The following is a 15,559-nucleotide window of genomic DNA, read 5'->3' as shown; positions in this document are numbered from 1 at the left end:
TTTATAATTTGACAAATTAAAAAAAGGGTAATTAATAAAAGTATGATGTCAGAGTTGCCCAGTGGAGACTGAGTGCGATGAGTATGGATTCAAATACCACTTGATATAAGTCACATTGTGATATAGGTGGTTATTTTATAGGACAAGCTGAACGGTGTTAGGTTCCGCATTCAGTTCAAAATTTCGTTAAATGAAAGGAAAATCGACGAAATAGAGTAAATGATGAATTTAGTCTCGAAATACTTCAAAGTATGACTGACGTATTTCTTTATATAAGAAAATAATGATTTGATTCCAGAAAACAGAAAGAACCTAAAATTAAGAAGTGTTTTTCACATTACACCTGGTTTGGCGATTTAAAGACATATTTATTTGATTACATGACCGTGCTAAAGAAAAGAATTATATATTCCAGACCGAGTGGAAATCAAACCCGCTACAATTGCGTGTAGAATCATTGCACAATAATGGCTTCTTTATAATGATTTACAAGCATATATAAAATTTAAAGTGGTGGTATTAGTGGTAGGACACAGAAAGTATTCACTTCCCACTTCCCAGTGAGTGTGTAACACGCAGAGCCAGTGAACGTGTCGCGTCAAGTAAAAGTTGTTATTTTATACGAGTGTACTTACGAGAGAGCTGCTTTTTTACTTCGGCGTTACTAAAGGTAGGTTTGTTGATTATTAAAAATAAAATAAATCTGATATCACGCTGTATCCCGCACGCAGCATGGTAGGCAGAAGTAACCTAGTGTTAAGACACTCCGTTTCCCATTTTCCGCCGAATATTTGGAGGGATTGTAGGTGACGGAACTCAAAGTTGATTGGAATGAATGTTGTTATAGGGGCAAGGAATTTTACTTACTAAGAAGGAAGTCGTTGTAATTTATTCGATTTTTTTTATTTATTAGTCGCTTTATTCAATAATAAATACAATTGTTCCGTATATAGGTACTATATATGAGAATACTTCTGGTCTAAGTATTACTAGAAATACAAAGTGGGACGTTGGATTCCGTAAGTGAATCGCAATATCTTTAAAAAGTCTCTAGTTATAATGTTTGTGATTAATTACTAAATATTGCTTAATATTTTTATCATTTTAGACATTGCAAATATAAAATAAATTAAACTAAATCAGCTTCACGCTGTATCCCGCGCACAGCAGTGTAGGCAGAGGGAACCAAGTGTTAAGGTACTCCGTTCCCCACTTTCCGCCGAATCCTTGGGGGCATTGCGTGTTGAGTGGTGAATCTCAACGCCGCGCTTTTGCCTCGACACCAGCGCGAAAAATGGAAATATAAATAGATATTTCATCCCCTCGCGTGGGGATAGTTGTAGTATCTTCTTGTAACTAATTCATAATGAGATATCCATATAAAACTACAGGCAATATTTAAAATAATTGAAGAAACGTCCAAAACTAACTAATATAATGGCGAAAGCAGCATCCTGTGCCTGTAGGCGGCTGACGCTCACGTCATCCTCGGGAACGCCTCACAGTCATGAGGCGGTAAGCGGATGAGAGAAATCGTATACTTGTTTACGTCCGACCACTTTCTCCGTTACGCAACTACGGCAGTCGCGTCAGCCGTGAGCCCGTGACCTCTGCTGACACAAACATTGAGATGTGTCCTTGTATAGCTTAGCCTGCGGCTTCGCTCGTGTATTCAAATTGAAATGATTAAGAGTAACACAAACTGGTTTATATTCACCAGTAGTTCTTGACATTCACGAATTCAACCAAATAAACTTTAGCTTTATAATATTTCTATTTATCTGGAATCTGATGTGTACGTTTATTTAGTCAAGAAGAAGGTTCCTAGTCAAGGATTTTTTATGCCAATAATGCTTATCTTCATAAATATTTTAATTCCTGGAATGGAAATTGAACCCACATCCTGTTGAGATTACAGCCGCACGCTTGTGCCCCTGCGCCACCACTGACTGACCTCTAAAATAATGACTCATTATTTATGCATAAGATGGAGTTATTGCAAATTTGAATAGGCACTTATGACGTAGTTATATTGCACAGGACTTACATAACGTCTAAGTAGATCCGCGAACGCGTGTCAGCAGTGAAGTAGTACAAGAACAACGCATTGTCTTTGTTGAAGTAATGTTAGCGCATCCGTGAGCTATTGTGAAATAACTTGTATTTTTATTTTGCCGGTTATTCAGTTTGAGATTTGATACGAGTATTTTGAATGTTCGCGCGCAGCTGCACGGGACTGTTGTGGATGCGATTACCACTCGCAATGTTCAATGTCTCGAAAATTAAGCGAAATCTGGGAAACGGAACGTCTTAGCAATAAGTTTATAATGTAGGCAACATATATATATATATGAGAAAAAATCTACTATTAAACCACACATCCTTGCCAAGCAACTTGGAATAAATCCCGCTAGATTCAAATTTTTAAAAGTTTTCTAAAAATATATCTACCTACAAAAAACACAACAAGTACAAAAGCATGAGGACCCCCGGAGGGCATGTATGATGAGGTTGATGACAATGGACGCTATGGATACGGCGTGAAGCTGTCTGTATGTACGTATGTATGTGTTTTCTTTCCTAAGTGTAGATATTAATCCACACTTAGAAAAGTATTAATTTCAAAAATATAATAAATTCTTATTAGACCCGCACACGTTGATAGTTGACACAAATATTTTCAGAAACTTTAGCGTACCTATAGACCAGCCCGCAGAATGTATATGAAATACGAATGATTTCTCATTTGCATATAGGTATGCTTTATTTATTTAAAAAATAAAAAAACCAATTAAGTATATTTGTATTTTCAGATGGCGCTATTTATGGTAGGAATAGCTCTATTATTGGGAATCGTGAATTCTGAAAATTCAACATTATCTGACATATCCGAGGACACCTGCGAACCTGCAGATGTAGGTCCATGGGGCTTAGCGCTGGAGGACTGGGCCGTCGCCACCACATCCGGGAGACACGGTAAGGATACCTTTTAACAAACATTTAATTATTTTGTTTCATATTTTTGTATCATCTATAACGTAAGTTTCATAAGTTTCTTTAGGTCTTTGATTTTCAAGAAAATTAAAATAAATGATTTCCCCGAGTAGATATCGAATCCTCTTTTAAAGTAAGACGCAGTACCAATGCGTCGCGACTGGGCCTAATGAGTTCCCAATAAATAAGATATCAGGTAAATGTACTATATTTTCGGGAATAAATAAAAAAGGAGATCCTTTAATCAGTAATTATCATATTAATTAAAATATCTGGCTAATAATAATAATTGAACCCTATTTTAACCAATTACAGGTCGAATCATGGCCTTACCGCCATCAAAAGGCTATTACGTGACAGAGCGTATAGACACGCCTTACCTGTCACCTCCGCCGCTCCCGCCTGTACCCCACTTCACCCCCATGCATTACAGCCCAAACCAAAATAACAAAACTTACACTCTAAATCCAGACCAAAAAATATCCAAATTAGGTCTTGCACCAAATCAAAATCTAAAACCTAATAAGCCAATGTCCCAAAACGAGAAGCTATCCTTGAACTCCCAGGAGGTAAATACTGTGAACCAAGGCCGTATCTCGCAGTACCCGGGGCAAGTGTACCAAGGATACGGGAGCTCACCTCAGAGTTACAAGGAGTGGGAGACACTGCAGTACACTCCACCAGGTGTGAGCAAGATCGTGAATAGACCTCCCAAGCCTCATCAAGACAAGTACAAGCCTAGCTATGTGAGTACTTCTTTCATATTGAGTTAAGTCACACTTTAAGCATAGATAGTTATAAAGGTAGTTATAAACGCTGTGATAGTTGCAAGATTTAAATCCTACATCCTACGTAGGGTATTGGTTTGGTTATCCAGAGTGCCGTGTTGGATTTAAAAATGTGGAAAAACACTTCAATATACGTACACTTTTATGACCTTAAGAAAACCTTACAGCCAAGTCCACCACGTCCAGCATCAGACCGTGTGGACGAGCCCTCATCTCCACAGAAACAAGTATCAGAGACAGATCTGTACTTGTTGGGCGCCATCGAGAAGCTAGTGTACCGCGTCGACCTCATGGAGAAGAGGTTGCGGAAGATGGAAGATAATGTCCACTATCTTGTAGCCGGTGCTGAGGCTAAGCCTGGTGAGATATGCTTCATAATTTGTAGAGTTATTTAGATATAAACATAATTCTTTTAATAATGGTACATTCCTTTTAGTCACTTTAAACATGGCCATTATTAAGAAAGTCATGAAAATCTTCATTTCAATAACTGGTACTCCTTTTAGCTTCTTGCTGTATCCCGAATATGGCTGTTGCGGTCCATAAAATTTATATTTTAGTATTGTCCTAAGTAGGTACTCGTAGGTTAGTTAGTTGTACTCGTACGTAGGTCGTAGTATCTACTTATAGTATTTTTTCAGCTTCACGCTGTATCGTGCATATGATACAGAAGGGTCGACAGTGGGAGCGGGTGTTGTGGCGGAACTTAACGCCGCTGTTGATTGTTGTTATAATATGATATTTTATATAGCTTTTCTCCCCTAGATCCCTGCGCTAAGAACTTCACACGTATAGGAAAATCGTGCTACTTGTTCGGGGAAGCTGCAGACTGGAAGGGGGCCTCGCTGGCCTGCAGGAAGCACGTTGCTGCCTTACTGGAGCTCACGGACGCCAAGCAGACGCGAGTGGTGTATAGCAAGCTGCTGTCGGATCCAAAACTTAAAGGTTGAAACTTTTATATATTTTATACATTTTATACCTTAACTTAGTCTTAATGAATACAGTGACACAGAGGCAGAAGCCTGTGATTGTAAACGTGAAGGTTGTGGTTTCGATTCCCACTGGAGGAGGTGATGATGATAGTTTCCTTGCTCTGGTAACGAGGTAAAGTTCGGCGGAAACCGCGAAATTTTAATATCTTTATGGGCATAACAAAGTATCTTAGCTCTAGCTTTCCTGGTTCGCGCTGCTTACGCTACTTGAAAAAAAGCTTGTCTTTTTTGCTTTAACTTTGGATAAAACACTGAACATATACATCTACATACTAATTCCCGTGACTAATGGCGCTGTGAAACAGTGTATCACTACGCTCGATTGAACCATTCGAAAATTTCGAACGGAGTGTCTTACTACTCCGTTTCCTCTGCCTACTCTGTGTTATGTAAAAGATATCTTATTTATTGTGGTAACTTTGTTTGTGCTCTTTTAATTGAAAATAAAATTTAATGAGTCCACGTCCAGCCCTCGTAGCGTAGTGGAACAGCGTCTATAAATGCCATAGTTCATCGTCTGTTCTCTTTTTTTCGTTTCCCAAGAACCCGTATATTCTCCATAATTTAATTTCTTTTACATATTAAATTGTTTTTTTTTTTACTTTCAAATTCACTAAACAGGCAGCGACTTCTGGACGGGCGGTCTCAATCCTGGACTACTCTGGATCTGGTCACATTCAGCGCGACCGGTCGAGACCTCCAACACACCAAACACCTCCAACTCCACCATGACATCCATCCCGGGCGAGGGTCGTTGTTTAGCACTGGTTCTAGACCCGGCCCGCAATACCTATACCTATCGAGGGAGCGACTGCTCTATACAATACAAGTACATTTGTCAGAAGGAAGACGACAAAGGGAAGATCAGCAACGAAATTGAAAGGATTTCGAGACAATTGAGAGAGAAACGGAAGTCCAAATTGTTGTGGGAAGACTAATCAATAAGTTGTATTTATATTGTGAAAAAAATATTTAATATTATTCATTTATTACCAAAAGACTCGTATTGTACATAAAATGGCTTATTAGATATTAAATTTTAAAACTACTATACTATACTATACTATACTTTTTTTATAAAAAGCCTGTAACGTAATTTATTTAGCTAACATAAAAAATACTTAAAATGTTATATTAAATAAAACTGTCAGTATTTCGACTGTAATATAATTAAGACTGATTGCTAAATAAACATATGTGAGAAAAAGCCACAGAAGACTTTAATTAGGTGATGCCGCAGTGTCCGCCCTGCGCTAGTTGCGCCCGGATTGTAAATAATTATATCAAAAAAACTTGCGAAGCATAATGAACTATTTTAGATCATTAATTTAATCATGAAAAAAATAATTTATCCTTTTCTTTTTAGGAACTTAATTTATTACTTCCATTTTTACTGGAAAATATAGAATAGAATATGAAAATATTTGTTCATCCTGTTTTATAAATTTTGAAGCCAGTCGTGGCACATAGGTCAGTTTTAGAGCAGCGGCACAAGCGAGCGACAGGTTATGAAAATATTTTAATTATTTTGCTCTGGAAACAAAGTACAGGGCGGTGTAGATTTCCGCCTCCTAATTGGCCGGCGTAAAGTGGGAAATGAAAGTGTCTTAACACTACAGTAATAATCCCTCCGTCTACGCTGCATCGTTCTTTATAGAGCGTGAAGTTAAAAAATTATAGCTTACATAAATAAAGTTTTTAAGGTAAGAGGACAGTTTGCTAAACACACAATAAGAAACAGAAAATAAAACGGCAAACTTTGATAAATCCTTATAATTCTAAAATATTTACAATGTTGGGTTTAAATCACAACGACAATAACTTAAAATAAATATTTATAAAAACGACGTACAATTTTCCACTTTATAGCCAATACTTGTCTAAACAAGTTAAAAAAATTAAACAACGTCGTAGGACACTGTCTAATTATACACGCGATGGTCATAGGTTCAATTCAACAACAACAAACTCTTGTAAAATAAAACGCGGCAGTTCCACTATAGAACTCGCCATGTCTCGAAACTGGGCGGAGTATAAGACATAATGTCTTGTCACTAAGTTCTCTCTGCCTACCCTGAAAAAAATCACTTTAAAGTACTGCTGTACTAAATTTATAAATCTTAGACAGTATAGAGTGGAAAATTATTTACAAAAAAAATATATAATTTCCAAATAATATTTAGTATCGCATCTAATCTACGAGTGCAGTCTATTCCTCGATACTACAATATTATTTGAAAATACAAAAACATTACCTCGTGCGGCCGCAGTCGGTTAAAGGTGCCTTTCAACTAAATTATGTATAAAAACAATATTTGGCACAAAAAATAGATTATTTTGTGATTTTTGCGATATTTTAATTATTGTTTTGACCAAGATACATCGTGAAAGGCACATCGGGAAAGTTTTTAAAATTTAAATTTCTTAAAATAAAGAAATAATAATTATATAAATTACAAAGAGAAGAGATAAAATTATGAATATAGGTATCTGTTTTATTTGTTGTGTTATCATAAAATAAATATATTTATAATCTGTACAATAGAAGACTAGCTGTAAGCGAAACTGGCAACATTTGTGAGGCAAATATATATTAGTGGTTAGGTATTTATTATCTGTATACATTTATAATCTATGGAATAATTTATATATTTTATATAATATATTATTTAAAAAATGAAGTGAATAAGAAGATCAAATCTTTTTTGAAATATTATTCAAAATTCTGTACTTTGAAATTAATTATATTTATTAGTAAATGATAAACTTTCCAATGCATATTTTATTATTATGGCAATTCAATAAAGCATAGTTATACTTAGAAGTTTTTTTTAAAAACTGGATAATACAAAATAAGTTATTTTAATTTAAAAAAGCTCGATATTTTTTTTATAAAATCAAACTGATTTTAAATTAAATATTTTATACGTGACAATACAAAAAAAATAGCCGAGTTTATGCTAATTTAAATAAAAATTGAACTAGAAAAGTCATTTTGCTTGTCACAATATATAAGTTTAAATGTTGAAAAGTTCAAATTAAATTATGTCAATCAACAAAGATGATTTAAAAAAAAAGAATTTGTTATTAGAGTTCACGCTTAGTTAGTTAAATATGTGACGGGGAAAGGGGAGGGGTGGGGTGTCAGTTGAAGTGGAACTTGAACTGGAAGGGCGAGCCGTGTTGGAAGTGGTGGAAAGGCTGGCCGTGGAAGGGGCTGTGGGCCTGGTGCTGCTGGTCGGGGTCCAGGGGGTCGGCGCCGGCGTCGAACTGCGCGCGCTTTTCGGCGTCCGTGAGCACCTCCTTGGCGGCCGCGATGTCAATGAACTTCTTCTCCGCCAGCTTTTTCTCCGCCCCCTGGAAGTTGTCAGGGTGCCACTTCTGCGCCGCGCGCCGGTACGCCTTCACGATCTCCTGCTTGCTGGCCGTTCTGGGGAGTCAAGACAATTAGGACATTAGTCAAGTAGCAGAGTAACATCTTTAACCATGTCATGACAGCACCATCGATGAAGCGGTAGCCAAAAAACATTTGTTTTTCAAGAACTCATAACTAATGCAAGGATTGTTATAATTTTTAGATGTCTCTACAATATAGGCTATTTTTAGGGAGCATTAGGCGACTGTGACGCCCTAAGCGCCCAGCGTGGGTGGACATGTCTGATGGATGATTATAACATATTTCAGTCATATATTGGAAAACGTCCGTACCCACGTTTTTGTAAAAGGCATATCATCCATTTAACCAACATCTAGCTATCATAAATGAAATCAGAGTGTGACAGTGGACCAGTATGTGCCTGTGTGGGTAATGAGTTCGCTCTGGTAACAAGACAAATCGCGACGTTAAGTTCCGCCACTCAATAAACACACATACCTTAAACACGAAGAAAAGTGGTAAACAGTGTCTCAACACTAGGTTACTCTGCCCACCACAATATATAAGGGAAAGAAAAATAAAAAAATAACTAACCTCTTAACACCAAGTATCTTGTAATAGTCCCTCTGTTCTGACTGTTTCTGTAACTTCTGCGCCCGACTGAGGCCGTCTTTGGCTCTCTGGAAGCCCTCGTCCAGCTCTAAGGCTTGTTTGAACGAGTGAATCGCTGTCAATTGTATAAACACTTGTTAATTATTTAAGTATTTATATATTTCTATAAGTAGTAAAATTAAAACAAATTATAAGTTGTGTAAAATATGAGTAGGTTTTGTGTTTCACAGTTTCTTACAAAATCTACATGTCTACTTTAAATAACATCGACATTACATAAAGCCAAATTGGCGAAAACCCTTGGTGTCTTCCAAAATGCATAGGTTCAAAACCGTGATGTTCAAATTTAAACATTACGCGTTGAAAATTTTACATAGTATTCTCTTAAAAGAGTAGGAAAACGAAAACAATTTCCCCTCATGGGAATCGAACCTAAAACTACCACGTACCATCATCAAACATATCCAATCCTATTAACGCATCTCCTCGATCACACAACACTCTCGCATCTTTTTGTATTTCCAGCGCAGCGCCGCATTGTGCCAGAGCTTCCGTGTGCAGCTCCTCCTGTTAAAACATATGTATAGTAATTCATTTTGTTAATATTGTTATAGCTTCACGCTGTATCCCGCAGCAGGGTAGGGAGGGAACCTAGTGTTAAGAAACTCCTTTTCCAACTCTCTACCGATATTTAAATGAAATTTGTCATTACAAAGCTCAACGACACGCTTTGCATTTATTTTATTTTATCATGGAGCTCCGTATTTGTCGTAATAGAAATTATAGGAAGTCCGAAATATAAAAACACCCGTAATCGCAACAAACTCTAATATAAAAGTTGCGGATAATTTCAGATATGAGCGGAGTCTACATGAGACTTGTTGTTAAAGGTATGAAATAAAAAAAAATAACAAATATCACTAACCTTAGAATAACATGAACACAACCACTTCCTAGCCTCAAACACGACCAGCGACACCTCCCCCTCCAGCTTCAGCACCGCGTTGGCGCTATCCACACACCCGAGATAGTCACGAGATTCACTCCTTTCCTCGCATTGAAGCAATAATTTATCAACTTTCTTAAGTTTCTTGTACAGTGGAAAACATTCTTTATGTTCTGGATCTAGTTTGAGACATTCGCGGATTTCCTGTTAAGATAATAAATATATTTTTTTTTTTTTTTTTTATATGGAATAGGTTTGCGTTTGACCGCATCAAGTCTGGTGAGCGTTGATGCGGTCTACGGTGGTGCACGCTTGCCTAGAAAATACCTATTCACCCTTTCTTTGAAAGGGTGAATAGGTATTTTTTTTTCTTATATATTTTATAAATAAATGTTCTTGTTTTCCCTTTAATCTTAGAGGAAGTATGATGTAGTAGATCCTCACATGTGGACATACATCTACATGTGTGTGATCTCACATCTATAGAGGCTCTCTGTGAAAGCAGTATTTAGAGAACTTCCCCTAACTTTACCCTAACATTAGCTATTTTTAGTTCAATAGAAGCTAAAAATATTAGAATAATTAAATAAATATTAGAAGAGTGAAAAATTATTCAGGGTCAACTTTAGAACAAGAAAAGTTAAAAGGTAATCGTTTTTCGTCGACATTAATAAATCAGATTGCTTTTGGAAACAATTTCCTGCGTTGATTATTTTAAGTATAAATCTGATCTGATGATCTTATGATCAATAAAGAAGTTTATCAATTGTATATTATTTCGTGGGCATATCGCTTAGAATGTCAAAAAATAATTTTTCCTTCAATTTAAACGAAATTGACGGCCTCATATAGGCAAATCGCAACAAAATATATTCAAACCCACACTTACCTTCAAAGCATCACTGACGTGCCCCAGCTGGTACAACAAGTCGGCGAGTCGCAGGTACCCCGCCGTGCTGTCCTGCTGCAGGCGGTTGACGGACCGGATGTCGGACACAGCGGAGAATAGATCGTTCTGTAATAGATGAAAGTATAAATGTATATAAAAGTATTATTTAATTAAATTAAATACATTTTTGGTTTGGTTAAAATAAATATAAATGTATAATAATTTTACATCACAAAGCTGAAGATTTTGTTTGGTTGAGCGCACTAATCTCAGGAACTATGTCTTGGATATTCATGCACAACTCTTTCTAAGTTATATAGAGAGACTAGTGAAACTTTTTATTTTTTCTTTAATTAAAATGTTATAGATACGCTTTACGTATCCATTATAATTTATAAAATTAAAATAAATATTAGATTATTGATTCAAATGTAATTATTAAAAAAAGATTTTCTAGATCTAAACTAAAAATTCTCAAAGTTTAATATTTATTGAAAATGTATCCAAAGTTTGTTAATAATAATTAATCCATGGAAAAAAATATAATTGCATTTACAAATGTGATAAATGTATTTTTTAAATAAAAGTAATTATAATTTTCATAGAAATTAGTAAGATCATTCACTAAGCGTATAACGTTATCTTAATTAGACCGCAACGAATAAGTTAAGAGTTCTGCTAAATTACGCTTTGCATTAAAATACATTTAAAATACAGTATATACAGTAGATGGCTTTGTTTTTTTATAAGTCTAATATTTATTTTTCATTCCTTATCTGCATGTAGCACGGTTGCCTACATGCAGAAAGGAGCCTTATATTTAAACTCATCATATTCCGCCAAATTCTAAAGTCATTGTGTGTTGACGGAACTGAATGCCGCGGGTTGCCTCGGTACCAGAGCGAAAAAATGAAAATATTGACTATTTAATTTCCAAGAGTGTTAATTGCACCCACAACCTGTCGCCTGTTTACCATCACATACGCCCCTGCGCCGCGACTGGTCTGCCTCAGAACTCAGAGTCCGTAACTGTTTTACTACAGCGTTACTGTGTTCAAATTTATTTATTAAACTTTTAATATCTCGCTCAAGATCGTATGGTTTGAACATTTAGAAAGAAATATTAAATACAAAGTATATTACTAATTCGTATTCGCATTAGTTTTGCTGATTAGTTTGGTGTAAAAACTTGTAGAAACCATATGAAAGGACAAAACACTTAAATTACAAATAAGCTCTGTTGGATAAGCTTACTTTCCAGAAATTTAGGCGTCCTGCTTAGTTCTAATGAAGCCATTTAATGTAATGTATCATTAATTTTTTTATGGCTTAAACGATTTATACAATTAGAAAGTTACGTTAGCACCAAGTAGAACGAGCTGTATTCTATATTCATAATAATAATAATAAATTCATATACCTCAGCTAAATATTGACTGTGAATGATCATTTAATCAGTATATCGTAGTGCAGCTTATTGTAGTGTACACCAATAAAATATAGTGTAGTGCACAATACTCACCACAGCTACATAGCTATGATATAGTAAATGTATAATAGAGTAGTGAAGTGTAACACTCACCATAGCGATATAGCACTCGGCCCGCAGCTGGCGCAGCAGCGCGGACCAGGGCGAGGCCTCCAGCAGGCTGGTGGCGAGGTCGGCGGCGGCGCGGTGGTCGCGGCCGCGATAGTAGGCCTCCGCGAGGCGCAGGTCCTCCGAGAGCTGGTCTATCCTGTGGTACATCGTGGCCGCTTCCTCGTTGTAGGGGTCCTCGTACGTCTGTGGCCATCATTGTTAGTTAGGGAACATATATTATAGTAGATTCAGCATATTACATTTTTGCATCAATTTTAAGAAATATCGTGGTCTAGGACTACGCTGCCTAAATCTAGCTTTTATGAAAAGCTTTTGACGAAAAACATCAAGTACTGAATTTTTATTACATTAATTGTTTCAGGCGTGGTGCATATGGTTATGTGAAAAACTTTAATTTCTTCGAGTGGCAATGTAAGTCTCAATCTGTCGCATTTACAGTCCACATGGATGTGCCCCTGCAGGCCAGTCGTAGGCGTTAAAAATTTAATCTTATAACTTTTGCATTTAATGTGGTATAATTATGGTGCATTACAAATCAAAAGATATTCTGAACAGTAAAATATGTACACAATTGACTGAGAATATTTTCTTTTCATTTCAAATATCTGAGTGAAATAATGTCCACATATTATGTAGATAGATGGACTAGTACCTATATAAAAAAAATACTGGACTTGACGTAATTTCTATGGATATAGTAAAGTAACCATTATATTGTATAACCCATCCATATCAGTTAATTCATAGTAAAAATAGCGAAATGACTGCAAATTTAAACAAAAAAAGTGGTTTTAAAGTAAAAAATTTAATACATTGTCATAAACATATCTTATCTGGCTGAGAACAATAACATCATTGATACTTGAAGCAATATACCGCTTCATTACATCACTATTGTTCGTTTTAAACATTCACATTAGTTACTGATAAAAAAGGCATAAAAATTTTGCTTCATATTTTATTCTGCATATGGCAGAGGTAGGCAGGGGAATTTAATGTAAATACTGACAAGAGTACATTGCATGTTAAGGGCCAACATCATACTTTATTTTACCAGAGTGAAGATAACAAATTCATATCCCTGAGTGGGGGGAGGTGAACCACTTACAGTGTGACATTGTGCAGTTATGCCACAACAGCCTCGAAAATCAAAAAATTGATTAATGTAAGATGTCTGTTGTAAATTTACATTCAATTGGTGATGACCAAAAAATGGTATTGTTAAAAGCACAAGAAAGTCCCAATAAGAAGAAAGAAATAGAAGAAGAAGAAATAAGAAAGTCCCTTATTTATAATAAAAAAATATATATACTACAAAAAAAGGACATTTGTAAAGACAACAATAAAATTTATGATTTTATTTCTGCACATACAATATTACTCCAAATATTGATTTAAAATACCTAGTTTTTTTATATTTTTTTTCAGTTTCACACAAGTATCCTGCACACAACAGGGTAGGCAGAGGGAACCTAGTGTTAAGACACTCCGTTCCCCACTTTCAGCCGAATTCTGGAGGCATTTCAAGTTTTTAAATTTCATAATGTAATTAAAGTTTATTAAAATACTAGGTTTTTTTACATCTTCTGTATCCCACAAACAGCGATTGTGATACTCTGTTCTCAATTTCAAACTAAGCACTTTCCTGTGCCTAATCAGAGAAATAATTATTTTGCCTGACCTCTCAACCATTGTTTGCACTGATGCACTATCCTACTGCACTATATTGCCCTCCAATGAAACTAAAATCTACATGTTATAAAAAAACCAAACAATAATAACTCACAACTTGTAAATAATCATTCTTAGCTTCAGTATACTGAGCCAACTTGAGGTAGACATTGGCTCTGTGCAGCCTCGCTGCTGTGAAGTCAGATTTCATTTCTAACACCTACAACAAAAAATTTTAAAGGTTGTTACTTCACCTTGACATTATATTATGTTTAAATTGTAAGTGTTGTATAATAGCATTAAAATATATGAATGGATGAAGGTCAATTTGTATAAAATTAGTTCATTTTGTTATAAATGTATAGAAACAATATATAATAATAAAGTAAAATAATATATTAACGTACTACAAATGATTTTTTTTTATTTGGATTGAATCCACAGTTATCACTCTCTCTAATATCAAATTTGATATTAGAGATTTCGTGTATTGAATGTGTTTAAATATAAATAAATATTATTATTACTTACTTTAGTAAAATCCTGTAAAGCAAATTTAGCTTTACCAAGTGCATAATACACAGTACCTCGTTTAAAGTATGTGAGGTAGTTGTGTGGGTCACCCTCTACAAAAGAAGAGATATTTACATATAATCTAATTGAGTTTTTATCATATTTGAAGTGAAAGTAAAAATAAAATAGTTGAAAATAATTTTAAATTAATTAATCTTAGGTTTTTTTTTAATGACATAATTTTTCTTGCATAACACAGTAGCATAGTCTTAAGACTTTCAGTTGCCCAATTTTTGTTCAAAGAAGGTAAATTTTAATAACTTAAATATAAATATTTCCCTGAGTGGGAACCAAGTCTAGAATACTGTCAATGGCTCCAACAATGTTTAGTCCAAATACTGACTTCTAATAATATGTTATTTCTATTATAATCAGACACAAGTATTGCTATTTATAATAGAACATGTTGTCCCTACATTCAATTAATTATAACATGTTAAAATTATTAATTTTGCTGTAATAGCAATATACAGCAAACATATGCTTATATTTGTTGTCAGTAATAAATAGATTTAAAATGATTGCCAATAATAAATTAATAATGACAGGGATTAAATATCTAGACAAATCACCTTTGTGCTACAGATTTTAAAATATTTATATTTTGAAATTGATTTTTTTAATAGTGTTGGAATAATTTAGAATTTATTATGATTTGAAGAAAGGTCTGTTTAACTCACCGACAGCAGCATGATAATGTGTTAACGCGTCGGACAGCTGACCACGAGCGAGGAAATCCCGGCCTAATTCCAAGTGCTTATTAACTTCTACTTGTGATGCACAATCTGAAACTATACCACGAATGTTTACCATTTATTTACCACTTACAAAACATGTTATTGTTACTAGAAATATGAAAGAAAATAGGAAAAGTAAACTCCACTTACAATCTAATAAAACTTCTAAAACTAATAACACTAGACATGGCGTGATTTTGTTCCAGTTTACATTCGATAGATAGTCCATTGTTATAAATTAATTTATAATAGCAGACCTAATTAAGAATAAAGCAGTAGTTTCAATATAAACTAATTATTTGACAGAGCCACAATCCATCCTTCGTTCGTCTCTTTTCGTGGTCTGTTCTTATTGGTCCAAATCAGACGTTTTACAGTGAC

The 15,559-nt window shown here is 35.0% G+C and overlaps 2 protein-coding genes across 3 annotated transcripts; one reads left to right on the top strand and one right to left on the bottom strand.

The window, feature by feature from the left end:
• Positions 1-562: 562 nt before the first annotated feature.
• LOC146534225 (uncharacterized) lies at positions 563-5,983 on the top strand. 2 transcript variants are annotated; one of them, XM_085192604.1, is made up of 6 exons: positions 563-670; positions 2,814-2,976; positions 3,310-3,740; positions 3,950-4,142; positions 4,548-4,727; positions 5,396-5,983. In XM_085192604.1, exons 2-6 carry the CDS (start codon positions 2,814-2,816, stop codon positions 5,710-5,712), a joined length of 1,284 nt encoding a protein of 427 aa, XP_085048730.1. In that variant the 5' UTR covers positions 563-670; the 3' UTR covers positions 5,713-5,983. The 2 variants fall into 2 exon arrangements, with proteins under 2 accessions (XP_085048730.1, XP_085048731.1); XM_085192605.1 differs by lacking the exon at positions 563-670 and adding an exon at positions 2,188-2,329.
• A 549-nt stretch (positions 5,984-6,532) lies between these two features.
• P58IPK (dnaJ homolog subfamily C member P58IPK) lies at positions 6,533-15,533 on the bottom strand. The gene is made up of 10 exons (XM_085192603.1): positions 15,329-15,533; positions 15,122-15,232; positions 14,400-14,494; positions 13,984-14,088; positions 12,180-12,380; positions 10,598-10,723; positions 9,688-9,912; positions 9,212-9,329; positions 8,745-8,877; positions 6,533-8,204 (listed from the first exon to the last, which is right to left on the bottom strand). Exons 1-10 carry the CDS (start codon positions 15,405-15,407, stop codon positions 7,919-7,921), a joined length of 1,479 nt encoding a protein of 492 aa, XP_085048729.1. The 5' UTR covers positions 15,408-15,533; the 3' UTR covers positions 6,533-7,918.
• Between the last annotated feature and the right edge of the window lie 26 nt (positions 15,534-15,559).

The sequence above is a fragment of the Heliconius melpomene genome, chromosome 11, assembly GCF_056956725.1.
Source record: "Heliconius melpomene rosina isolate 202511_hmr_F chromosome 11, ASM5695672v1, whole genome shotgun sequence".
Lineage (NCBI taxonomy): Eukaryota > Metazoa > Arthropoda > Insecta > Lepidoptera > Nymphalidae > Heliconius > Heliconius melpomene.
Note: the sequence above shows the minus strand (reverse complement) of the source record. Positions and strands in the feature narration are given on the sequence as shown.